At 46.8% G+C, this 27,885-nt stretch overlaps 1 protein-coding gene and 1 long non-coding RNA gene across 3 annotated transcripts in view; one reads left to right on the top strand and one right to left on the bottom strand.

Moving 5' to 3' along the window:
* The window catches only part of LOC133766719 (uncharacterized), a 434,792-nt gene that overhangs the window by 398,423 nt on the left and 8,484 nt on the right, over positions 1-27,885 (top strand). The window lies entirely within an intron of this gene.
* The window catches only part of LRRN1 (leucine rich repeat neuronal 1), a 36,460-nt gene continuing 23,359 nt past the window's right edge, over positions 14,785-27,885 (bottom strand). Inside the window, exon 2 of the mRNA XM_062200348.1 lies at positions 14,785-18,325. Within this exon, the coding sequence (XP_062056332.1) occupies positions 15,911-18,151 (2,241 nt within the window). The 5' untranslated portion in view covers positions 18,152-18,325 and the 3' untranslated portion in view covers positions 14,785-15,910. The remainder of the gene's footprint in view (positions 18,326-27,885) is intronic.

The raw sequence follows: 27,885 nt of genomic DNA, 5'->3' as shown, positions 1-27,885 counted from the left end.
CTAATGAGTGGAAGTCTGAGGAATCAGGAGATATTGACATAGTTTCAGAGTGTTTGTCTTTAAGACTACACAGGTTTCAGAGATGACAAGGGGCAAAAGAATAACTTTATAGAGGAGAAAGCACTCACCTCAGCAAGTGATCAGTGTAGCTAATGGTCCTTACATGTGGAATGTGGCTCCCGAGGGATACACCATGAGAAGTCAGCACCGCTTCCGTGGGATTCTGGCCAAAAAATGCAAAACTTGAATCTAATCATGAAAAAAGGCTCAGACAAAACCAAATTGAGGAGCATTCTGAAAAATAACTGCCCTATCCTCACTCAAATGTCAGTGTTGTAGACGCGAGAGACCCAACTGCTCCCGATGAGAGGAAGCCAAACAGATGTGAAAACAGGATGACGCTCATCATCTCGCTTTCTCTTGCTATCAGAACAAAGTTATATAAACTAGATAATTGTACTTCATCTGTGCTGATCGTTGATACTGTAAATTATCCTGGGGTCAGATAAGAGAGCATTCTTGTTTATTACACTGAGCTACTTAATGGTAAAGGGACATTGTGTCTCTAACGTATTCTAACTTATTTTTAGAGCTCCAGAGAGGAGTAGAGAGACAACAAATACAATAAAATAGTAATATTTTGAGGATCTGTGTAAAAACTATCTGAGACTTGTTTGCACCATTCTTTTTCTTGAATGTGTATGTCCTTCCTGTGTGTCCTTTAGTGGCATCAAACTTTGAACAGGTAACAAGGGACTGGCTTGCCTCGTCGTTGGGAGGAAGGCAGACGTCCTTGGCCTTCCTGAGCCACGGGTCCCCTGACTTCCACTGCAAGCCCTCGGTGGTGCCTGCCTCACCACGTGCAGCACTGGATTTGGATTCAAGAAACAGAAGTTTAAGTCTGGCTTTGATAAGTCACTTCACATTTTTTTTTTTTTTTTGGATTAAAACTATTGCCCATTTGGGATGCTGGCACCACAACCATCTGCTTTGCCCACTATGCCATACTGCAGCCCCCAGACAATCTTCTACTCCTAGAACACCTGCCAACAGCCAGAGATGGGCCAGGCTGAAACCAGGACACTGGGACTCAGTCCAGTCTGCTACGTGGATGGCAGAGAGACTTAAACACTTGAGCCATCACCCTCTGCCTCCCAGGGCCCAAAGTGGCAGGAAGCTAGAATGGGAGTCGAGTGAGGACTCGAACCCAGGCACGCTGATTTGGAATGTGGGCATTCCAATGACATCTTAACTGCCGTGCCAGACACCCATCCCTTGTCTGGTGCCTTAAGGTTTGAGCTAAGCCGTTCTTCTTCCTGCTTTCCAGAATATTTCATTTATGACTTTCTTTTTTTTTTTAAAAAAAGATTTATTTATTTATTTGACAGAATTACAGACAGTGAGAGACAGAGAGAAAGGTCTTCCTTCCGTTGGTTCACTCTCCAAATGGCCGTGATGGACGGAGCTGTGCCGATCTGAAGCCAGGAGCCAGGTGCCTCTCCCTGATCTCCCACATGGGTGCAGGGGCCCAAGCACTTGGGCAGTTTTCTGCTGCTATCCCAGGCCACAGCAGAGAGCTGGATTGGAAGAGGAGCGGCTGGAACTAGAACCAGTGCCCATGTGGGAATGCTGGCGCCACAGGCGGAGGATTAACCTAGTGTGCCATGGCGCCGGCCCCTCATTTATGATTTTCTAATGTCCATTATGCCTGATAGGTGATCTTCAGGATATGGGTGGTGACGACTTTGCCTTATAACAAATCCCACTTGAAGTGGGGACCATGAATTCACATCAAAGAATCTTCTGTTGTAGGGTTATTTGTTGTTGTAGAGAAGGAGAAAGCCAGCTGTGCCACTCAGCACAATCACTCAATTTGTGACTCTCTCTGCTGAATTTCCCACACAGGAAACTTTTTAAGTTTAGTTAAATAAACTTCATATTAATGACTACTGGGAACAATTTTTTTTGTGTAACAAATATGTCCCTTTTTTTCCGAGTTATTTTCTTCTAAGCGCTCTGAAGGGGAGAATGAACAGTCTAGTGGAAAAAGGGAGATGGGGACCCAAGCTCGACGCACAGCAGCCCCACAGCTGCTGGCTCTGAATGTTTGGCTGAAGGTGGCTCTCCAGTCACTGCCCTGCTTTTGCTTAAATAGAGGTAATGAGGCTTGAACCTCTCGTGCCTCTCAGGAGTGTGCCGTGATGAATGGAAATGCCACTCGCAAGCTGCTGTACGTCCTCTGCTAGGGAGCTATCTGGGTAACAAAGCACCCTCATCAGCATGGGGGACAGTCTTTGCATATCAGTGTAATCTAGAACGCTCTGTAGGTTGCCAAGCCGGGGGTCTGAATGGACAGCTCCCAGGCCCACAGCACTTACTCTCCTCTCCGTTCTTTTATTTTTTCTGTTGCACTTGCTGTATGCTGCTGTTGTCAACTGATTGTCTAATGTGTGTGTTATCTGGTTGTTTCTTTTCTTTTCTTTTCTTTTTTTTTTTTTTTGACAGGCAGAGTGGACAGTGAGAGAGCAAAACAGAGAAAGGTCTTCCTTTGCCGTTGGTTCACCCTCCAATGGCCGCCGCAGCTGGTGCACTGCAGCTGGCGCACCGCGCTGATCCCAAGGCAGGAGCCAGGTGCTTCTCCTGGTCTCCCATGGGGTGCAGGGCCCAAGCACTTGGGCCATCCTCCACTGCCCTCCCGGGCCATAGCAGAGAGCTGGCCTGGAAGAGGGGCAACTGGGGCAGAATCCAACGCCCCGACCGGGACTAGAACCTGGTGTGCCGGCGCCGCAAGGCGGAGGATTAGCCTGTTGAGCCACGACGCCAGCCCATCTGGTTGTTTCTTAACAAAAGTTCGTGGGGAGCAGAATCCAGATCTGCTTTGCTGTCCTTGTGCCCTGATACAGAGCAGGGGCTCCACAGGGACAGTCTTGGTGAGGGACAAGTGAATGACGCTCTTTCTCCATGACAAAGCTTGACCACCTTTGTGGAGACACTCGTAATCACTCTCAAGCCGTTGAAGGCAGTGAGCCGGCAGTAAGGCTACACAACAAGATTAATCAGTTGCCACGGATAATCCCGGTACTTCCCCCATGGGGAGTTGATTTTTGCATCCATACAGATCCAAAGACGAAGTGATTTGTGTGTTAAACCCATAACAGCTGCCTGCGAGGACCCACCCCTGTTCCTGCAGCCTCCCTCGTGCTGCGGCCCCACGGCCTGACGACTGGCGCCTTCTCAGAAAGGCAGTGGGCAGGGAGGGAGACCCCCTTCCTTTCTGACTACATCTGTTCCTTTGTGGGAGCTCAAGATGGCAAAGAACCTTTCATCTTGAAATCTGTGGTTTCCTTTTTACTCTTTGTAGGAATTCCAGGGTGATGTGTTTTGCATGAGTGTGGATGCCTGGTCTGTGGTTGGGTGTTACTATACCGGTAGGAATTCCAGGGTGATGTGTTTTGCATGAGTGTGGACGCCTGGTCTGTGGTTGGGTGTTACTATACCGGTAGGAATTCCAGGGTGATGTGTTTTGCATGAGTGTGGACGCCTGGTCTGTGGTTGGGTGTTACTATACCGGTAGGAATTCCAGGGTGATGTGTTTTGCATGAGTGTGGACGCCTGGTCTGTGGTTGGGTGTTACTATACCGGTAGGAATTCCAGGGTGATGTGTTTTGCATGAGTGTGGACGCCTGGTCTGTGGTTGGGTGTTACTATACCGGTAGGAATTCCAGGGTGATGTGTTTTGCATGAGTGTGGACACCTGGTCTGTGGTTGGGTGTTACTATACTGGTAGGAATTCCAGGGTGATGTGTTTTGCATGAGTGTGGACGCCTGGTCTGTGGTTGGGTGTTACTATCCCGGCCTTCCTGAAGCATGACACCGTGTGCACCTTGCAGCGTCCCGAACCCTGCGCTGGCTCCTTCCACTCGCAGAGTGAAATCTCAGTCCTCCCCATGCACCCAGTTTTCCTCATAATCCAATCCCAAGACAGTGGTGATGAGCATAGATCCTGGACTTAGGTACCCAGCTCTGCCTCGTGGGTGACCTGGAGCAAATTGCTTGGCCCTCCTACGCCTCTTTTGCTTCTTGTGTGAGAGGGGAAAGCAACAGAACCTGTCTTGCGGGCTGTTTCGAAGATTAGAGGGAAGTGTGCGTCTAAAGCACTCAGGTGGGGCCAGGGCCCAGATGGGGGCAGCCTGGGAAAGCACTGTGTCTGACCCCCACCCTCTCGAGGCGGAGCTGTGAGCCCCGGGACCCGCAGTTCCCTTCAGACTTCTTTGCCTCCTGCGCTGCCTCATCTCTCCCCCACTCTCCCAAGGTCCAGCTCGCCCTGCTCCCACCCCTAGAAACCCCCCCCCCCAAAGTGACTCCTTTTCTGCTCTCCACAGTTTGAGCGGTGTCTCCTTGCTTAAATTCACTTTTTCAGAGATAAGGTAGCAGCCACTGGAATCGGCTACTCCTCTGGACTCCCCTGTAGGTTCCTCCTTTCTCATGTGCATCTGGGCTAAGGCAGCGTTGGTCCCCTGTACTATGCTGTTGGGCTGTCACCGGGCTGCAGAGCTATGCTGTGGTCCTACCCAGAGCAGTGGATGCACAGGGATGGGCTCAGTGGAGGGACCTTCCTGTGGCCGCCACAGGCCTCCCTCCCTCAGAAGACCCAGCTTCTTCTCAAATTAAAATTCCTCAGAAAGTGGGTAGTGCGCCCTCAGGAGCTTTGGGGCTTGGGGCGAGGTAGGGAGATTGGTGGCCTGTCTGATGTGCCTGTGGCTCATGAACTCAGGTGGGGAAAGTGGAACCTCTCAGAGCCGTGATGCCTCTCTCATGCCAGCTGTCTCTTGGCTGGAGCAGAGGCCAAGAACATGGGCAGCAGAGTGCTGCGGTGTTTGAAGAGATGGTGATGGACTGTTTCTTGACATCTGCCTCCCTCACAGGGGCAGGACAAGTATGAGGGCCCCATACTTTGAGAACTGTGTCTTTCTTCAGGAGGAGAAACAGGCTGGAGGGGTGGTGGCTCCCTGCGGTTTTGCTCAGCACCTTTGGTCCAGGCAGAGTGTTGGGCTGGAGACAGAAAGGACCCTCCTACACGTGCCATGGCTGCGAGCAGCAAGGCTCCCAGAGCCCAAACCACATCCGACCCAGACTACGTCGTCTCCACCGAGCAGAAGAAGCAGGCCTTAGGCAGTTCTCCTGAGGATGCAGAACAAGGAGATGTTGGGGGAGCAGCATTTGCTCTTTTCTGAAATTTGGGAGAACTTAATTCTACTTCTCGCTTCCCCACCCAGTTGGGGAGAGCTTTCCACAGGCTTGAGTCTCTCCATCTGTGAAGGAAAGCTGTTGAACTACAAGGTCTGTAGAAGTCCCCCACCTTCCCTCCGTCAGCGGGCTCTCACAGCTGGGGTTACCCATGTGGTGACGTGGAAAGAAGAGCGCACTTTGTATGTCATGGAGGGTGTACTCTACCCAGGCAGGGTTCCCAAACCCAGTGGTCAACTGCGTGCCCTCATCCCAGCAGGCCTCCCAGACAGGACTGTCGGGACTGAATCCTCCTCCCACCCAGTTCATAACCCCTGACACTTCAGAAGGCAGCCATATTTGGAGACGGGGGTCTTTACAGAGATAATTGAGTTAAAATGAGGACATTAAGATGGACCCTAACCCATTGTCCTTACAAGAATGGGGGAAGGGAAGGCATACAGAGCGGACCACGCTGAAGACCAGAAGACAGCCACCCAGCAGCCCCGCGAGGGGCTCAGAGGACACTGACCCTGCAGCCCTTGCCATGGCTGCCAGCCTCCATCATGGATGGGAATTGGTTCCTGCTGTGGAGGCCATCACAGCCTGCAGTGTTCAGTTACAGCAGCCCCGGAGAACCGGCACAAGGACTCGCCAAGGAAAAGCAGAAATTCACTGTGATGGCGGAGAACACCAGGGATGAGAGGGGAGACTGCAGGGCTGCCCCTAGAGTGCCCCGGTCCTCGGGTCAGAAGTTGGACATAAATTCACTCGTTATCTGAGGAAGGGAAGGAAACAGCTAAGAAGCCACAGTTAAGGGGCCAGATGCTCGCCTAGGCTCTGGGGATGCAGTAGGGAAGGAGGCAACACGGCCCCGCCTCACATCCCTTGTGGTGGGTGACTTGCCAAGGGAGGGGCAGCACCTGCTGAAGAAGGCGTAACAGGCTGAACTACCTGGACGTGGGGCTTGGGGCCGCCGTGCCCGAGCAGCTTTGTAGGAACAGAATGGAGCGGGGCGCCGAGGAGGAGGTGCCCAGGGAGAGCGTGTGGTCGGGGGAAGGTGTGACCGAGGCTGGAGAGCAGCCTCCTTGGCAGAGACAGAATGGAGCGGGGCGCCGAGGAGGAGGTGCCCAGGGAGAGCATGTGGTCGGGGGAAGGTGTGACCGAGGCTGGAGAGCAGCCTCCTTGGCTGCGAGCAGAGAACAAGAAGCAGCGAGGTGGAGATGGAAGCTAGTGGGTTAGAAACATCAGCAGTTTAATACCTTTTGTGGAAGAAGAGACCAAAACTGTGGCAGAGAGTGAACTGTCCAGTTCATTGGACCGCGACTGCTGGCCATTCTTGACCCTGTCAGCCATTCTCTGGTCTCCAAGGTCAAGAACCAAGGGATTGTCAAGGCAGCCATATGCAATCTTTTAGAGTTCATGGACACAGCTGTTCTGGTGTCTCTTTCCATATTCCCCAGGGAACTGACCAGGACCGCTTAAAAGGAAACTTAGAGATGGGGACCCACAGAGTCCAAGCCCTGCATCGGCTTTTCCAGGTTCAAATGAGTTTCCTCCCCTCCCCAGAGCTGATGTCACCTACAGAGAAGAGGAGCGTCATGACAGGGGTTAGGAGTGATTGTAGACATCTGACAGCTTTGCTTAGAGAACATGAGGAGGGGGGAAGGCAACATGGATTCACTCCAGACCAGCTTCAGTCTCCTCTTTGAGCAAACTTTATGCAGTTTCTGCACCCCAAGCCAGCTTGCATGTTACAGAGTTCAGTGAGGAAGATGTGTGCCACTGTGTCCATAAGCAGCGTTTTCTGTCTATGCTGACCCCACAGTGTGGCTTTTCCACTTGTCCCTTGTGTCACTGCTCCTCCCCAGCCCAGCCATTGGTACGTGTGGAACTTGACGGAGACTTAATTCCTGTGAGTCATCTTCAAAGGGCGAGATTTGGTGGGGGAACGATTTTCATAAGGCTTCCAGAGTTGAGGGATTTGTGAAAGTGGACCGCCCTGCATGATAAAGAGCACGTGCCTGTCTGTGCCGGGGGTGTCCATGACTACTGGATCCACCAAGAGCTGCTATAGGCCCAGAAAATGTAGGCTGTTGTTTGGTGTGTTCAGGATAGCACCTTGGGGAGCAGAGCACAAATCCAAACTATTCCAGATGACTACAAATGGCTCAGCAGAAGCAGACGTCCCAGGCTGAATGATTTCACAAACTTGGAATGGAGTTAAGGCAACATTTCCTAGGTCTCAATATGGAAGAAAAAAAAAAAAGGAAAATTCAAGAAATGCAGTCTGTTTCCCAAACGCCAGCTTGCTTTCTGCAATAGTCCAAAAATCTATTACCAGACAAAACAAAGCCGAACCACGAAGAGGCATCTGCTCCCACACGGGCTTATTCCTCCTTCAAAGGCGCACTTGCGGAAGACTTCATTCATTCAGTCAAGCGCTATTGACTTTGGATTGTCAAGTGCTTTTCATTGTCCACAATCTGTTTTGTCTCCATTTATGTGGCCAATGGGAAAATAACTATAACATACATTGTCTGGGGAAATGGACTGGAATTAAGATCTGTAAGATGGTCATTTGAATCTTTCTCAAAGAGAGTCGGTAATTCCGAGGCTGGCTTGATGGAATTCGAAAACGGGTTTGGACAAAACTCCCTGTGATTAAAAAAAAAAAAAAAAAAATCCCAGGCAGTGTTATATCAGTCCCCAGCAAAAGATTGTCGGTCTCTTCTTGTGACCCTGAATTTCTGCTCTTTGGAATTAATTCAATTAAGAATCCAAAGGAAATTCTGTCAAAAGAGGGTCTAGATTCAGGAGTGTTTTGTAATAACAGATGTCACTGGGAAACAAAGGAAGTGCAATAAGTGAATTTGGGGGTAGGTGTATCAAAGTATGGCTTGTTCTTCATTACTGTTCTCAGTCCCAGCCTAAGGCCTTGACTGTTTCAATACCAAAAAAATCAGAATTCTGTCTAAGCAGATACACAAAAAAATCTTTATATCTAGTGCTCAAGGGACAAGTTGAGTTCATTTGTTCTTTAAAACTCCTCCTCATCAGTTTGACTTTTCCAAAGGTACGTATCCTATTTCCTTTACACCGTGCACCAAAGGAAACCTGTACTACGGCAGGCCACGGCTGGGCTACACTGAAGAAGTTAGGTTACTCTCACATCTGGTTCATGCTGGTGCCTTCCATATTACCACAGCTGATTCCACACTGAGGCCAATGACACAGGAAGATTTATCAAGCTACTCTTGCAGGCACCTCTTATCTCACCAGGAAGGCATCTCCCAGAGGTTATGAGGAATGGTTAACAGTAAAAGACAAAGAAACTGGCAGCAAAGCTTCTTCTGGGACCACGGATTGCTAGCATGACTTACCTGCCCCTCTTCTCTGCACGAAACCTCGCTGCAGCTTCCTTTTGACCTCAGCTCCTGTTCAGGTCCTCTGTGTTCTCGGCAGCCACTTCCTCTCCCTCTGAGTGCCTCCAGAATCCCCAGGTGCTCTGGGGAGCTTCGTCCCTGTCCTTGCCCACCCTGTAGTCATGGTGATCTGTTCCCTCTTCTTTGCATGTTTGGTTGTGGGATGCTCACCTCATCCAGCTCGGCCTAAGGCCTGAAGTTTGAGCTTCCCAGCTGCCGGCTCTCTTCTGCCTGAGCCTTCCCACCATCCCGTCCCACTGAGGCTGTGATCACAATGCATGGTCTGCCATCCTCGCTGACTGTCCCCTGGGCAGGCCGGCGGGTACTTGACATAAAAGAGGCAAAATCCCTCCGCAGGAAGAAACTGTTCAGTCACTCAATATCCAATGACACTGGTATGGCCTTTCATACCATTTTTTTCAAGAGAAATTAGTCACATGAAAAAGGCTTACTTTTTGCATAATAGAAAAATATATATACCAGGATTCTGATTCTATAATCATATTGTGATTTCATACTTGTATGGATATACACACATATATACATGTGCATCAATATCTCATCTGTTTTTTTGAATCATGGAATAATATGTCATTTTTTACTTCAGATTTTTCTCTAGATTTCATTTGGTGAACATAGATTGCTATTATAATCAGAAGAAACATGCTATTAAACAAATGGAAGACAGGAACCATCTTTCCATGGGGCCGTCACACCTAAGCATTGTGAAGGGGAGTGTGGTGTTCTCATGAGGGTTCAGTGTGCCCCTGGAACATAGGAAATAGTATGTTTGTAAAGTAAGTGTATGGCCATGGAGATCACGGCGCTAGGGTGCGGCTTGAAAGTCTTCCCTACAGTTCCCCAGCCCCACCTCCTCATGGCATGATTTACAGAATAGTCTGTGACCTCAGGCCTCAGCACAGGTCCGTCCTGAATGGTGTGGGATAGCTCTGAAAAGCAGATGGGAGGAAGAGCTAAAATGTGGGATGGACCCTAACGGTTGGAGAGGCTGTGTTCTTTCTCCTGTGCCTGTGGTGTAGAGTGCTTTGTCAACAAACCTCTGAAAAGGTCCTCTAGAGATCAGGAAGCCTGCCCTTTCCCTAACTCCCACACTCAGGGAAGAACCAAGTCGGTCACACAGAGGTGACGGCCAGCCCAGGGCCCCGGAAGCCTCCTGGTGAAGAGCTGCCCGGTGGTCAGACTTGAGCCATGAGTCTGACAGCCAAAGGCAAGCGCTTGGCTTCATCACCTGTGACAGTGAAGTCAGTCTGTTTCTCTGGGTGAGGAACGGGGCTATGAATACGTCCCTGTAATGCCAAGGAGGATCCCAGGATGGCAGGCACAGGCCACGCTCGCAGCTCGGCATGGGATGTCTGCCATGCTCGGTGTAGGTCAGCTCTGGGATCTGCTTTTAGTCCCACCCACTCTACACCTTACTGTGTTTTCAATTTTTTAATTACTGTCTTTCTCTCTTCAGCTTCAGTTTCCTCAAGGTGTTTGTGTGCAGTTGTCAAAAACCTTTACCTTGTCCTCTGTAGCTTGTTGTGACTTCCATAGACAGTTGTGCTTCGGCATCCTTAGGGAGTTGGTTGTAGGACACTGTCCTGCCCACTGCCACCAGATCTGAGGGTGCTGACGTCTCTGACTTGGTGTTTGCACATGGCCTATGCACACCCTCTTGCAGCCTTTACATCATACCAGTATTCCGTGTAACACCTAATACAATGTAACTATTGGGTGAGTGGTTGTTATACTGTGTTGCTTAGGGAATGATGAGAAAACCATTTATACATGTTCAGTACAGATGCATTATATACAGGTTGAGCATTCCGAATCTAAAAATCTGAAACCTGAAACATTTTGAACCCCAAAATAATGTGCTAAAATTTGGGGGTTTGGGAGCATTTTGGATTTCAGATTTTCATGTTGGAGATACTTAACTGGTAAAGACTATACAAATCTTCCAAAATCCAAAACCTTTCTGGTCCCAAGCATTTTGGATAAGGGATTCTGCACCAGTCCTTTCTGTCTGCTGTTGGCTGAGTCCACAGAGGAAGGACTTGTGGCTATGGGAGCCGGCTGCATTGATCTCGGGTTTGGGTCTTATGTTGGACCCTGTGCTCTGAGGCCTCTCTTGAGGTCGGAGCCTTCCTGTGCTCTACTCTCCTCATCTCAAGTTCCAGCTGTGCTTTTGGGTTACGTATTCTGTGCTCTTGACTCTGAAATAGCTTGTGGACCATTATGTAGTTGAAAAACGACACGTTTTAGAACAGCCCCGAGTGCAAGTCTCGGCTCTGTTTCTTGCCATCTTCATGATTTCAGGGAGGTTACTGGACTCCCTGGGCCTGAATAAACCACTGTTGGCTGATGCGGGGAGGACAATGGCACTCATGTCCCAGGCAATGGGAGGATTCAACGTACACAACCTGTGTGGAGCTCCTAGCACAGGGCCGCACACAGTCAATGGCTCTCTTCCCCTTCCAGTGTCACTGCTGTCAAAAGCAAGCCAGCGTGCTAGGACAGGTCCATTCTCCCCTTCTGCTCAGGGCCACCTGCCTTCTGCATGTTTTAGGGAGACAAGCTAGTACACAAACTGATGCAGTAAAATGCCTCCTTCTGAGAAATCCGTGACCATTCTATCAGGGCCCTGCTGAAATTTACTTTGTCAATGTAATATTTTTAAAAATGTATAAATTAAGATTTATTTATTTACTTGAAAGGCAGAGTTACACACAGAGAGAAACAGAGAGTGAGTGAGAGATCTTCATCTGCTGGTTCACTCCCCAAATGGCCGTGATGGCTGGAGCTGGGCTGATCTGAAGCCAGGAGCCAGGAGCTCCTTCAAGTCTCCCACATGGTTGCAGGGGCCCAAGGACTTGGGCCATCTTCTGCTGCTTTCCCAGGTGCACTAGCAGAGAGCGAAGCAGCGGGACTTGAACCGGCACCCTTGTGGGATGGCAGCAATGCAGGCACTGGCTTTACTCACTACATCATAGTGATAGCCCCGGCAGTGTGTTCTTACGGGGGAGGAAGTGGAAGGCCAAGGTGAAGAAGAGAAGGATGGCCCCTGGGGTCCAGTTTGTGTCCAGTTACTTTCACAAGAAGCATGTTTGGGTAAATGGAGTATGTTGGCAGGACAACTGCATTTGTTTTTTTTTAAAAAATCCATATAATTTTAATGTATCATGGCATCCAAGTGGATCTGGGGGGATAAGATTTTGAAAACATGAACACACCTACAAACTCCACAAATCTTGTGATGATTCAAGAGCTGTTTGTGTCTTGGGGTATATCAGTTTCCACCCAGACATAAGAACTTCACATTTCCTCATTTGAATTTTGGAGAGATTGTCGTTAATTTTATGAAAGCCTTCCAGTTTCCTGCGAAGGAAAGAATGAGCTTGGAGTCTCCTCCTCAAAAACTTTGACATTCTTAAGTCGCATGAAGTGTGTAATGAAGTGGGTAGTATAAGGCAGTTGAAGACTAGAATTAAAATTTGGCCTGGTATAAACAAAGCTTTCTCGTGTATCTCACAGATTCCTAGCATGCAAGGTTTCTGAAAGGAGAGAGAAATAAATCCTGGCATCAACAGTCCTGGGTGTCCTCTCCCTTTGTGCTCCTCTATCTAGGTATCTGGGTGCCGCGCTGTGACTCCCAGCACCTGCTCTGTCACACGAGCCCCTCCCTCCCCCTTAGCAGGTGCTGGACGGAGATTGAGAAAGCAGGACGCTCTGTCACGGTCTGTGTCTTACAGAGCTGTATGCTATCGGAGAAATGACTGCTCCTTCGTTTCCTCTCTAACGTGGAAAGAACCACAGCCAGTTTCCCAGACTTCTCAGGATGAAACCGGATTCTCAGTTGCTCCTGCCTGTGGTACACAGTAGTTCCCCGAGATGCACCAATGGGCAAATGCTGCATCGTTGGTATCAGCACCTTCCAGGCTCCTGAGGGGTCCTGAAACAACACCTGCTTCGTTCTGTGAGGCTGTGCTGGGCAGCCCCCCTAGCAAAGGTAAAAGCCTTCTGTTCCCTCATGGTCTCCTGAGTCTCCTAGAACAGAGAAGGGCTGGTGTGGCTAGGCAGGGGCAGGGGAATCCACGCCAGATCAGGTGCAGTCCGACAGAGGTTCTCGGCCAGAATCCTTCCCTGGAATGATGGTGATTCTAAAACCTATCTTTCCTCCCAGATAACCACGTTTGAATTAGAAACTAGTCTTTTTTGCAAGCAGGGCTGGAGGGAAAGGATTCAGGCAGCATGTGCGTGCATAGGGAATTAAATACAGTCCCTCTTTCGGTAACTGGACAGGCAGGAAGTATGGTTTTTGCGGCAGAGTCTAAGAAATGCTTTTCTCCTGATGGTGAGAGCAGTAATGAAGAGAAGAGAATGTTTTAGAAGACAGATTCAGAGACAGAAAGCCAACATCACGGGAAGGCCTGGCTTGGTGTCCAGCAGAGGAAGGAGCAGGCGAAGCCAAGGGAGAACACAGACAAGTACTGTTTGCAAAAGAAGGGAGATACATTTTTTTTGGCCAGTCACACAGCCAAATTAGAAACATTGATAACAACCTTTACATTTGTTTTAGATTCTTGGCATCGGCTTGATTTGCTGTTAATTAAATGGGCAAATTAGGGAATGCTTGTTTTAAGAAACAGCTCCAAAAACAACCAGGTTAGTGATGCACCGTATGTCCTGGGGCAGCAGAAGGCAAAAGAGTATGGAAGTGAGCAGGTGACCTGTAACAGTCCTTCCACTGGTGAAGGTGATAGACCCTCCGTTATCACTGAGGAGCTAGTGTGAGGTCTAATTTCAATGGCTAATTTATCAAATTAAATTGAGTACAAATGAGGAACTACTTGGCTAGGGAAGAAAGAACTCTGCCATCTTGCTTTCTATCAGCTGGAAACAAACCAAAGAGCACAGACAGGGAAAAATGAGCTCTAGTATTTTACTGTGGGAGAACAAAGTAAAGGTTTCCCCCCTCCGTTGATTTGCCAAGGCGGTGCTTGGATTTTCTGGTGCTTGCTATCTGTTCAAAATAGAGAGGTTCGGGTGTTCTCCATCATTGCTCTCTGGGGTAGGCGATGCCTCCACCTGCAGTGGCCGCTTTTGTGGTCTAACGCTTCAGGGGAGCTGTTAGCTGGTCCACTACTCAGTGTAACCCCCTCCCTCTGCCACCACAGGAATGGCCCCAAGGTTGCATCTAAAGTGCCTCCAGTCCTGTGTTTCTCCACAGTGTGCTTAGTGGCGCCAGCAATGAGGACACATCCCTGACCCTCTGGAGTGCCCTGTACTAAAATGTAGTAGATTAAATGGAATTTGAGTCCACAGGGAATCAGAGGTTATTCAGAGCTGTGAATAAGGAGTCTTGCCCTGGAGTCTGGGAGGTTACTGGGCTAGAGCAATCCAGAGTGTGAAGTCCACCCAGGCGGCAGGGGCTGCCCTGGGCCAGCCTCAGGCCTTCCCTGTGCCCCCGTTTCCCTGAGGGAAGGAAGGTCACACACTCCTTGTTTCAACACTTGTGCTCCCCCACACCACCCCAGGTGGGAAGTAAACTGGTGGTCTTTTTCTGAAGTGACTCACAAAGCAAGGAGGGAAGACAGCCCTTCCCTGGCTCATGAGGACTTTCCTCGGCTCCCTCTCCCGTGCACCTGCCTCCTGCTTCCTCTCGGTCCCCGCAGCCTCTTCGTTTCAGCGAGACGACAGCTGCCGTCTGAGCCAGCGTTCTTTCTTGCTCAGCCTTCCCAGTTCCAGCGTCCGATGAGTCTGCTTCTGCTCCTGTGCTTTCAAACCCCTCACTCTGCCCTTTGTGGAACTGGCTTCCACCCAAACCCAGCTCCTTCTGCTCTAAACTTCATTTAATTTGACCAAAACCATCTATATATTCTAGATCTTTGGATGAAAAATGCCAGCTGTGCAGAGGTTGTTCTACTTCCTGTTAACCCCTTACTGGTCTCAGCACAGACCACTGTTAGCGAGCAGTACCATGTCACATGAGCTACAGCACCCCATAGCTCTGTTACACCTGCATGGAGAATGTGGACACTAAAAAATAAAGGAATGAAATCAGATTTTAGCAAAAGCCTTGCAGAAAATGATATATCCAAAGTATTCAAGTATATTTTTGCATGTTTGTTTACTTATGCATGGTTACAATAATACACCTTTTTCCTTTATATGAACCACACCTCCCCCCTTCGGTTCTGGTCAGTGATATTGAAAATATAGAAATCCTATTCACTAGAATAATAGCTTCATTAAAATATATATTTCTTCCCTTAGAAAAAGAGTTCAAAACTTTTTATGGCCTAGTTTTAAAAAGCAACATGCCTTAACTGATTTATTTTGGTTGTTGTTTTCATAGATGTGAAAAACATTACCACTTCAACTAGAACTATAAATGATACATTATTGCAACTGTTCTAAAAAATCAGAACAAAACTAATTTATTATAGTTCTGTCTTCATTATACACCACATGTTGGTGAGTGAAACACAACAAAATTATTGTCTTTTCTTTTAAAAGTGTCTACTAAAGATAAAAAGAATAAGGTAACAATTAACATGTAGTCTGTTACATTAAAAAACTCTGGCTTACATATTTCTATTGCCTGTTAGCTTATTCTAAGCCTGGTTAACTATTACAAAAAAAAATAAAACAAGAAAGAAAAATCATGATTCAAAGGCAAACATTCAATTCAGTTGATACAACATTACAGTACAGTCAACTAACATCATTCAAGGAAGGTAGCAAGTCTATACTTAGCTTCTTGAGTTAAAAGTCTGTAGACCAGATTGCTACAAAAGGTTCAATGCTGCTTCAGAGCTGTACGTTAGCTTTTTAGAGGACATGGTGCTTTCTCTGATGGCTTCAGAAGAAGGGGTCATGCTACTGGTGAAAGCACAGGGGAACCCCAACCTGTCAGTAATCCATTTATTGAGCATCGTAGTTAGAACAGCATTATTGGATTTAGCACACCAACTAAAATAATAATAATAATAATAATAACAATAATAATAATATAACCATAATATGATAAGAATAAAAACCAGACACAAACTGGAAGCCTTGAATTGCTGCCAGCTGTGTCAAACCCTTGCAATACGCTATACTAAAAAAAATCTGAACTATCCACCCATCGTCTCCACTCTGGCACAAACTAGCAAAGTCAGAAATACAAAAGTCTTCCACTTGTTACTTTTGCAGAATAAAGCAAAAATGTCTTTGTGCTCCTTACTACCAGAAGCAAAATATCCACGGAGTTACCACATGTAATAGCTTCTGGATGTGTCGACCTGGACGGGCTTGGTGTCCGCAGAGCCGTCTTTGTCTTTCTCGCTGTCACCTTCCCAGAGGTTGATGAGCGGAGGGTACAGCTCGTTGAGTGGAATGGAGGAGGTCTTCTGCATGTACTTTTTTAATGAGTGGTGGTAGTTTTTCCTCTTAAATCTCTTGGCGATGTACACAGCTGCGGACACGAGGCTGATGACAGCAAACATGGACCCCATCACGGCGGCGAGGGCTGTGCTGGTGTCTTGATCAGAGAGGTCCAGGGCAAAGGCCGCGTTTTTGGTGGTGACGTTTACGCACGACTTCTGAGTCTGCTGGTGAATGTTCGACACCGTGAGGCACACCTCGTAATCTGTGGATGGCTGCAGGTGGGTGAGGTTGTACTCATGGACGTCGACTGGGACTCTGGCAGTGTAGGTTATGTGGGGGTTGTCAATCTTCATGGTGGCAGATGACCACCTCAAGTTGGATGTCATGACGTTGGCGTTCACTTTCCAGGACACTAGGATGGAATGGGATTCCGTCTGCTTGACAGAGATTTTCAGCACCTGGGTACCATCCAGAAGGGTCCCATTAACCTTAACTGTGGCCACTCTCGTATCTGCTCCTTGGACATTCTGGGCAACACATGTGTACCTTCCCGAGTCTTCAATCTGTATGTTAGCTATTTCCAAGGTACCCTCACTACTTAGCCTGTATTTATCTGAAAGTGTTTCTACTGTTATCTTATTTCCAACTGGAGTGACCCAGTAAATTTCGGGCTCTGGCTCAGCCATGGCCCGGCAGTCCAGGAAAACCGTAGTGCCAATATCCATGTTTAAGTGGTTGGGGAAGGCGTCATGAGCTATCATGGGGAGGCACTGTTCACCTGCATCTTGGATTAGGACCTCTTTCACCTGCTGCCCCCGGTATTCGGGCGGCATGGCACAGAACATGGACAGGGGCTCCATGAAGCGGATGTTGGTCTTGTTGGAGTTGACCCAGTGGATGACACAGTCGCACCTCAGTGGGTTGCTGTGGATGCTGATCTCACGCAGGTTGGGGAGAGATTCTACTGTCTTTTGGTAAACGGCATTCAGGGCGTTGTTGTTCAACATCAAGCTTTCCAGGGCGGGGACGCTTCGGAAAGCTGAGCGGTGGATGTAAGAGAGTTTGGGGTTGTTGGTGGCCTCCAGCTTCGTGAGCTCGGGCAGGTTGTCCAGGGCGTAGCGGTCCACAGACACGAGCTCCCCCATGTTGTTGATGCCCAGCTCCTTCAGCCGAAGCATGTCTTTGAAGTCCCCTTCCTGGATTTTGTGAATGGGGTTCTTGTTGAGGTCTAAGAATTTCAGATTTGGGACTTTTTGCAGGGCAAGCTGAGGGACTTTGATCAGTTTGTTATCGTAAAAAGACAGGCTCTCCAAGCTATCCAAGCCCACCAAGGCATTTCCAGGAATATCGGTGAGATACATCCCTGCCAAAACTAAGCTTCTCAAGTTTGAGAGGGGTTTGAAATTCATATCTAGAATTCCGATCACAGGGTTTTCCCCAATCATGAGAATTTCCAGGTTTGGTGTCGAATCAAACCACCGGCTGTCAATAACCTTCAGTTTGTTGGAGTTCAGATGGAGCCTCAGAAGATTTTTTAAGCCTGAAAAAGCATTGGCAGAGATGGTGCTAATCTGGTTGTGGTTGATGTAGAGTTCTTGAAGGTTGCTCAGGTCTTGCAGACAGTAATCCGTCATCTCGGTGATCTGGTTTTCCTCCAGATGCAGGGTGGTGAGCTGGGTCAGGTTGGCCAGCCCCACCTCCCTGACACTGGTGAAGTTGTTCTGGGAGAAGTCCAGCTCCGTCAGGTTGAAGAGCTGCTGCAGCTCGTCGGCAGTCTTGGCGATGTTGTTGCTCTGCAGGAGCAGCACCTGCGTGTCACTGGAGAGGTTGCTGGGAATCCTGGTGAGGCGCAGGTCATTGCAGTCAACAGTGATGGCTTCTCTGTACGTCGACTGTGGGGTAAACCAGGGCCGGATCTCACAGACGCAAAGCTGTGGACACTCACTGTTCGGCACCGAAGACCCCGTTAACGAAGTCATTAGCAAGCCCAGCACCACCATGCAAGCTGCCGCAGCACAGCTCATCACCCTCGCCATGCTGGCTTGCAGAGCCAGGCGGACGCCAGGCCCTCGTGAGCTCCAGAAGAATGCACAGCCTAGACAGCAAGCAGAAAATGTCAACATTCACGCAAGGTCTTGCTTGAGATTTGAGGAATTCCAGAATCCAAACGTGATGTTCTGGAGCTTCTAAAAGGCAGGTGGCAATTGGCAGTTTTTTAACTGTGTTTCTTAAGCCCAGGCATGTGCACGGCTCTGTGGCGTGAGTTACTGCAGCCAAACCAAACTCTGGAAACGTGCCTGAAAGTTAGATGAAGACACACGTTACACCGATTCCACACTTCCCACATCATTCCCCCCCACCTTGTGTTTACTCCAGAGGCACAGCCACTCGCAGATGAGATGACAGAATCTTTGAAATGCATTCACAGTAACAGAACAGTGTAAATTGCAGGGCACTCTTGCTGTGTCCCACCTACGACACTCAAACCCAGCTCCTTCACTCTCACAGTTGCATCAGAACAGAAAGCACTGGGAAGTCACTAACCCACAGACACGAACCATGCACAAAGAGGTCATTTCTTTAAAAACAAAGGCGGCGTCAGCATTAGGCACGTGTGTGGCTCCAAGACATTGGAAGGGCATGCCCGCTTAATGCACGGGAGGTAGTCTATTAAAGACTGAAAACTAGTTTCTGTGTAATACCGCCTCTGCTTCTAGGAATCCCTTCTTTTCCAAATAGTACAGTCTGTATACATATTCATTCAGTGCTTTTCAGGCGCAATTATTTTTTTATTTTTCATTTACCTATGAAGGGAAGATACCTGTTTATCCTGTATTCTAATAGCCATGTCTGAATTAAATAATGAAAAGCCTCTTCCACTACACCATTGGTCTTCACTAACCCACAGGCGTACTTAGTATACATATGTGTGCAGCTCACCCGCAGGATTCCATCAACCTTAAGAGAAAGGTGCTAGCCACTTAGTAGCTGTGGAGCAGGGAGATTTTATTTAATCTCCTTCAGTTCTGAAATAAGCTTGGTCACACAAGTACCCTGTGCATAGGATTACTGAGTGAGCCAAACAAATCTCCATGCAGCTCCTGCTGTAGTGACTAGCACATGAAAAAAAAGCTCTCGAAAATTAATTACATTTATTATCATATGCCCATAGCCCTCACCCATTCTAGTCGTTGCTAAATGATGGTTGTCAGAATACAAATAGAAGAAGGAAAGCTAAGAATATTTCATTTTACTGGCCATTTGTGTGTCGGTTTTATTTGTTTTTTAAAATTTTTTATTTTATTTATTTGAAAGTCGAGTGATAGAAGGGAGACACACAGAGAGAAAAAACCTCCCATCTGCTGATTCACTCCCTAAGTGGCCATAATGGCCAGGGCTGAGCCAGACTGAAGCCAGGGACCTGTAACTCTACCAGTTGTCCCACATGGGTGGCAGGGTCCGGGTACCTGAGCCATCTTGTCTTCCACTGCTTTCATAGGCACACTAGCAGGGAGCTGGAGCAGAAGCAGAGCAGCCAGGGCATGAACCAGTGCTCTGATTTGGGATGCTGGCATCATGGGCAGTGGTTTAACTCGCCACACCACAGTGCTGGTCCCCGTCTGTTGGTTTTAAAAAACCTGTGAGGTCTGACATGTGAAGCTAAGATTCATGGTTAATGGTTTCATCTTTTGGATTCCAATCAGGGATAAGCTGTCATGGATCCAGCGTTTGCTTTCTTTTCTCAAGACTAGGCCAGTCTCTTGTTAAGGTACTAAAAGTAGAGTTGTGTGATTCTTTTCACTTGCCTTGTTAGAATCAAGTCAGTGACAGTGTTTTCTGTACCTGCACAAGGTCACTGCACAGAGTCAGTAGAAGCACCAGTGTGAGTAAAGTGCCAAAGCCCAGTGCACAACATGGAGCAGGCTCCAGCTCACACCGCTGCTCTTAGTGTCCTGGTGATGGACCAAGAAGTAAACAGTGCCAATGGCAAGAACTGACAGTTACGTAGTTAAGTCATGCTTCAGTATAAAGAACCAAAAAGTACTAGAATTTTTTTTTTTTTGCCATTTTACAAAAATGCACGCTAAGTTACTGGCCTGACTAGAGGAAATCACTCAGTGCACATTCTGGGAAGTCTGAGGTAGGAGGGAGACGATGTGCTGCAGGAAGCTTGCTGCCCTCCGTGGGGAGGGGACAGGTGGGGTGTTCCTCTCCTCCCCTACACCCACGTCTGCCTGCTTCATCATTTCCTATGTATTTGCAAAACTTAACACCATCAAATGAAAACAGACCTCAGAAAATACGATTCCCAAATACTGCAAGTGTCATCTCCACACATTTCCCACTGGTTTCTATGGTAATCCTCCAACAGTTGCAAGAGCCATGATAAGCATTGAGGGCATTTCTACTGTCAGCTACCCTTCGGTGTTAATTCAAAACAGAAAAACAAAAGAATAAACCTGCTTTCAACAACTCTGAAATGCAATTTCAACTAATTTTTATGTTTTGATTGAATTCAAGGAAATGTTTGGAGAAGCAACATGTGTATTAACGTTGTGTGAGATATTCCCAATACATTCTTGTGTGCTGAAAAATTACTTTGGTGGGTCATAGCTTGAATTTTGCCATGGGTAATGCCCCCATTGTAGTTTCTTATATAATTCCAGATAGCCATCTTTCTACTTGACACATACACATACTTCTTTCAACGAACTAATCAACCAATTACAGAAACCCATAAATTGTATCAAACAGAGAAGGAAGACACTTTCCTTGCCCAAACCTGAATCTAACTCCTTTGGGAGCAGAGGATTAGACTTACTTAAAAGAAAAGGTGTTGAAGACATCCCTATTTATTTTTCCTTCTGAGTTACCTTTAGTACATATCACCAGCCTGAACAGGACATTATTCATGGAACAAAGCCTAATAGTCCTTAAACCATGTTAAATGCTAAAAATACAGGGCGCTTCTCTGGAGCTATTCAATAACTGTTTAAAAGTAACCCCACTGTCACAGTGAGAACACTATGGACCAATACTGACATAAAAAAGTCTCAGTGAAATACTACGAACTGCAATCACCAGCACATTAAAAAGATTACATATCATGAACAAGCTGGGTTTACAGCTGGAATTCCAGGAAGTTTCTGTATATGAAAACCAGTGAATACACCACATTAGCAGGAGGGAAAACACAGTCATGATCATCTCAGTTGATGCAGAAAAGCCATTTGACAAAATCCAACATTCCTTCTTGATAAAACCACTTTTCAAACTAGGAACAGAGGGAAGCTACCTCAGCATAATAAAAACCACACACTCAAAGCCCACAGCTCCAGTCATACTCAGTGGTGAGGGACTGGAAGCTTTTTCTCTGAGATCCGGAATAAGGAAAGTATATTTCTTCTTGCCACTTCCACCCAACATACCATGGGAAGTCCTAATCAGAGCAATCAGACAGGAGGAAGAAGCACAAGGCATCCAAATTTGAAAAGAAGAAAATTACCTTTGTGCACATAGTACGTGCTCTTTTAATTTGTGAAATTAGAGTTCAAAAAAACCAGTTCAAACTAATAAATGACATCGCAAAATACCAGGATACAAAATCGGCATGCAAATCAGTTGTGTTTCAATAAACTAACAATCACTAATTTGAAAAGGAAATCAGGAAAACAGTCCCATTTACAATAGCATCAAAAATGTTTTATTAGGAGAGCTAGGGTTGTGGTGCAGCAGGTTGAGCCACCACTTGTGATGCCGGCTACCAGTCTGGCTGCTTTACTTCCATCTTCCTGCTGCTGCACCTGGGAAGGCAGCAGATGATGGCCTAAGTACTTGGGCTCCTGCCACCCATGTGGGGACTGAGGACGGAGTTCCTGGTTCCAGGCTCTGGCCTGACACTGACCTGTTACAGTTATTTAGGGAGTGAACCGGTGATGGAAGATCTCTCTCTCCCTCTTTCTCTTTCTCATTCTCTATTGCTCTGCCTTTCACATAAATAAATAAATCTTTAAAAACTTACAATACTTATGAATGAATTTAACAAAGAAGGTGAAGGACTTGTATATGGAAAACTACAAAACATTACTAAAAGAAGTTGATTTTATTTATTTGAAAGCCTGAGTTACAATGAGAGAGGGAGAGGCAGAGAGAAAAGTATTTTCCACCTACTGGTTTACTCTCTAGACAACTGCAGGGAATGGACCAGGCAAAAGCCAGGAGCCAGGAGCTTCGCCTGCATCGCCCACGTAGGTGCAGGGGACCAAGCACTGGGACCATCTTCTTCTGCTTTCCCCGGTCGTTAGCAGGGAGCTGGATTGGAAGTTGAGCAGCTGGGACATGGACCAGTGTCCATATGGGATACCAGTGTTTCAGGCTTCGGGGTTACCCACTGCACCACAGTGCTGGCGCCCTGAAGGAAGTTTAAAATAACACAAATAGCAGAAAGACATCCATGTGTGTGGATTGAAGACTTCATACTGTTCTGAATCACAAAAACAATTTTCAAAAAGAACAATATTGGGGGCCAGTGCTGTGGCTTAGTAGGCCAAGCCTTGGCCTGCAGTGCTGGCCTTCCATATGGGCACTGGTTTGAGTCCTAGCTGCTCCTCTTCTGATCCAGCTCTCTGCTTATGACCTGGGAAAGGAGGATGGCCCAAGTGCTTGGGCCCCTGTACCCACGTGAGAGACCTGGAGGAAGCTTCTAGCTCCTGGCTTTGGTCAGCTCAACTGCAGCTGTTGCAGCCATCTGTGGAGTGAACCAGAGGATGGAAGATCATTCTCTCTGTCTCTGCCTCTCTCTTTCTGTAACTCTACCACTCAAATAAATAAATAAACTCTTAAAAAAAGAACAATATTGGGGACTGCACAAGTCCTGACTTCAAAACATACTGCAAAGAAATAGTAATCAAGATGCTGTACATGAAGACAGATACATAGACCAATGCAACAGTGAGCCCAAAAACAATCCCTTCTGTATACTGATCTTTGACAAGCAGGCCAAGACTGCATCATGGGGGAAAGCCAGTCTCTTCGGCAAATGGTGCTGGGCAAACGGGAAAATAAACAAACTGAATCTTTATACCACACACAAAAGTTAACTCAAAATGTATTACAGGCATAAATATAGGATCTAACATCCTAAAACTCCTAGAAGAAAATACAGAGGAAACACTTCAGCGTATTGGATCTGGCAATGAGTTCTTACATATGACAACTAAAGTACAGGTGGTTACAGCAAGACCAGACATATGAGATGATATCAAACTTAAAAAACTTCCATTCATTAAAGGAAACAATCAAAAAACCTAAGAAACACCCTACAGAATGAGAAATATATTGAAATCATTTATATGGTTGATAAATGATTAATGTCCAAAATAAAAGGTTAATGTCCAAAATATGCAAGGAACTCCAATAACTCTACCATGAGGATGTCAGCCACAACAAAATAACCTGATTAAAATTGGGCAAAGGGATTAAATCAATAGTTCTCCAAAGAAGACACACAAATGATCATAATCACATGAAAAAAAAAATCCTCAGCATCACTGATCTTAAGACAAATGCAAATAAAAATCACCACAAGACATCACTTCATCCCCACTATCTGAAAACCAAAACATCAACTGTTGGCAGGGAGGGGGAGAAAGGAACCTTTATGAATGTGAAACGGTACAGCTGTTATGGGAAACAGCACGGAGACTCCTCAGGACAATTAAAAAACACATCATTGTATTGTCCAGCAGTTCTACTTCTTCATAGAAACCCACCAGAATCCAAAGCAGGATCTGAACAGACACTGCACGCCTATGTGCACTGCCACCTTCTTCTCAACAGCTTTGAGGGGTGGAAGCAAACGAAGTGTCCATTGACAAATGCAGGCACACAGAAAATGTGGTATGTACAGTCTGCCCTGAGGATCTGCGAGTTCCACATCTACGGACTGCAAACATTCAGAAAAGAAATTGTACCAATCGTAGACGCATGCTTTTCTCTGGTCATTATTTCATAAAAGTACTGCACTTTTAGGGGTATCCCATGGATACCAGCGACCACTGTACATAATGGAATATCATCGAGTTTCTTAAAAAGAAGGGAATCCCCCCACCGGCTACAACATGGGCAAATCTCGGGCACATTATGGAACAGACCAATCACCAAACAGTTTATGTTGTATGATTCCATTCACATAAAGTTTCCAAAGTTGTGCAAATCGTAAAAACAGGAAGTAGGAAGGAAGGTGGTTGCCAGGAGCTGAGCAGGGACAGACCTGTTGCACAGCAGTGTGAGTGAACTGCATCCTAAACATGGGAGATAGCCTACTTCCACTGTGCATTCACCACAATAGAAAAGAAAGTAAATCCACTAAAGTGCAGGCCAGCTTTTCTCATACAAATTCAGTCTGTAGCAGATAAAAAGTGGCTGCCATAGATTTAAAAAAAAAAAAAAGTGAAATTGCTTTATTCTGGGTGTGACTGGCTAAGTCTGTGAAGTGTGAGAAGACACTGTCCTGCTCATCACCAGAGTACCGGTCCACAAACAAGTCTGGCAGCTTGAAGAAACAACCCCTTAAATAACAAAACACAGCTTTGAAGTCCTAGAACTGGCAAAGAATCCATTTAAAAGAAGCCACAGACAATTACGCAATTAAATTTGATGATTCCCCTCCCCCACAAGATCTGTTGGGGACACTCTGCTCTGAATATAAAAATTCCAAAAGAAACGGACTGCATGGTCATCAGTATCAGTGAGCCTGGCACTGGCTCTGGTTTCTCCATGGAATTATGTTGGTCCAACAAATGTCAGTACTCGGTAGGAGTTAGGGCGAGGATCCTTTTGTACCAAGTTCTTACAGAGTTGGGCAAAAAGAAATACTGTATTCTGGTTCTGTAGGGAAGAAGAGAAAACCGCAGCAGCTCTGGGGCTGCAGGAAGAACTCTTTCCTGGGTGTCAAGTGACCTGTTTTTATATTCTGATTTCCTGTGAGATGTGTTACCTTGTGCAATCTTCAAATTCTTTGTGTCTCAGTTTCCAGAGATAAAATTAAGGCTAATGATATATTATCCATGTATGAAAACTATGATAACTAGGAAAAACCACCTACATCAAAGTAGGTCAAAGAGTGTACCCCGTCGTGGGCCCTCTCATGCGTATTTGACCCTCCAGTACCTCGTCAAGTTTGCCATTTTACATTTCATTCTCACCCTGCTACTGGGAGATGATGAATGAGCAAATTTCCTTAAAACCCTTGGGCACAGCAGGTGTTTGGTACAGTCATTATTACTATTATTTCTCATTGTCTTTATATTTCCATCCATGTTTATTGGAATTAATAGTGTTAGAAATCTGGAGAGCAAACATCTCATTAGAGCTAAATTAATACGCTATGCAGGCAAGCAAATTATAAAACACAAACCTCCAACCTGGAAATTGACATCACGTCATAGACAGTGTAGTCACAATGCTGAAGAAATTAAATTGGATCCCAAAATGAATAAAAATATCGTCTTAGGATGCATAGTTTCTTTGGTGGGCAAATTTTCACCATGTGGATAATGTTCAGAAAACAAAAAACAAAAAACAAAAAAAAAAACCACCTCTTTAGCTTTCTTGGTCTTCAGATAGATCCGGGGTTAATGCAGCATTCGATTTTGCTTGGCTTGAATAATGGAGAAATGGGATTTCTGTCCAAGCAAGCTTTCATTTTGGCCCTATCAGATTAAACATTTAAAATGTGCTGCTCCCACAGGAGCCATGTGGAGCTAGACGCTACTCTGAGGGACCCGCCAGAGCCTCCCCGTGGCTGAAGGCCGCCTGCCCTCTGCAGGCACAGGTGCTGTCCCACCTGAGAGGCCTGCAAGCTTTCTGAGACAGGAAATGGCCGAGCATCAGGCATGCGGCATCTGGAAAGCCAGACCTGGCTTCAGATTCAGCTCTGTGGCCTTGGGCAACGTATTGAAGCTTTTTAACTGTCACTTTCCTTTTTTTGTTTTAGAAAGAATAGATCATAAAACCTAGTTTGCAAGGGTGTTAAATGGAGAGACTGCAGAGAGCCTGGCACAGAGCAATTGTCCCGTAGATGTTCGCTACTACTGTTTGCAAGTTGATGTCTCAAACTGAATCTAAGTCTTTTTTATTAACATTGGGAAGGAAAGAAACTATTGGATAGTTGGATTGGGAGACGGTGCCCTTGAAATATCATTTACTACAAGTTCTGAACTTTAATGTAGATGGCTGGTGCAGGTGGAGCCAGAGAGAGAAAGAGAGAGAGAGAAATTACAGTAAATTCTTCATGTAGGGTGTATATTATTCCCCTTGGGGAGGGACGGGTGTGTGGTGACAAAGAGAATAAGGGAGGGGGGCACTTGCAGATGTGCTTTGAATCGGAAGACATTAGTTTCTTGCACTGTTGTCTGACCTCTGACCTTTTCTGACCCTTAGATTTCTTTCCCTAACCATTTTCCAAGATTATCTGTGTAGTTCACTCACTTTCCAGAGCCAAACACGCTGTAGTGTGTGCTGGCGATCGCAGATGGAGGGCCTGCAGGGAGGAAGTGCTGTAATAGTTTCCGTATCGCACTCAGGACGCAGTAAGTGCGTCCCCTTGCAAGGACACGGTGGAGCTTGCCCGGGCTCGCTGGCTAAGGGACTGCCGCTGAGAGCCCATGCCACTCATCGGCCAGCCACGGAGCAGGCGGCAGGATGAGGGCTTAACTCTGGCTTCCCACACTTTGTGGGTGAACTTGAGCACGTCATGTAACTTTCCATCCTACTTTATTCCTCTTGTAGTAAAAGAGCTCTGAGGAAAAGCTCCTGGCCAAATCAGCATTCCCTTGGTGTCAACTACCCTGCAGCCAAGCCATCATCTCTCCCTTCCCTTCTCTGTCTTCTTTCATTTTCTTCTTTCTTATAAACTGGTTTTGGAGGACTTCTGGGGCCAGGTGGTACAGGCAGTTGGGTCTCACACAACAGAGAGCAGTGGTCACGTGAAAAGCCAGAGAGGGTGTGCACCCCACAAGGCGTCCAAAGTGCTTCAGCTGTGGGAGCTGCACACAGGCTGCTTGTGGAGGCCTGCGCGTGCTGCGGCCAGCCTGTGTCCTCTGACTCACAGAACCACCACCTGTAAATGCTGACTGCAGGCGGCACTGCGTGACTACACGATCACTGCAAATCCTAAAATAATACGGGCAAATACTCCATGCAAAAACTCATCATTATAAATCCAATTTAGTAAGCGATGAACCTTGGTTCTGAAGTCCCTGGTGCTTATTAAAAACAGCAGTATTCTGACGGAAGTCCACTTTGCTTGCTTTTCTTTTGGTAGAGCCACTTTTAAATGCAGATGGGGTGGTGAGACCCCCAGGTGATCCAGAAAGACCCAGGTAACCGGCAGGGACACAAACTAAATCCACCTGCCTTTGTCCCCAGCTCAGCTGTTCCTAATGCAACCCCTTTAATTTCCTGTGAACATTTTCTTGGTTTTCAGAGAAGAATTTGTTTTTTCCCTAGTTTTATTTTCTTCTTTTTCTATCTGTTATTGTTATCAATTAATAGATACCCTAATGAAAGGCCCTAAGTTCTCCCGTGTACTTGGTTGGTATAAGCACACGAGTGTGCAAAGAGGTCAGACACAGTGGTTTTGTGATTGTGCTCATCTTGTTTCCTCTCTCAGGGCAGAGCAAATCCGTCATGCTGCAGGTGCAGCCTCAGCCAACAGCTCTGGGAAGAATACAAAAGCACAGCTGGTCTCCAAGCTGAGCATCAAAGTTGGGGTCACAATTCATTCAACTCCTAAGAGGAGCTGGCCATGGCCAGCGTGTGAGCCTTTTCAGGAGGGTTGGTCAAGCATGGTAAA

Source organism: Lepus europaeus, chromosome 9, assembly GCF_033115175.1.
Source record: "Lepus europaeus isolate LE1 chromosome 9, mLepTim1.pri, whole genome shotgun sequence".
Taxonomy (NCBI): Eukaryota; Metazoa; Chordata; class Mammalia; order Lagomorpha; family Leporidae; genus Lepus; species Lepus europaeus.
This window is presented reverse-complemented; position numbering and strand designations above follow the sequence as displayed.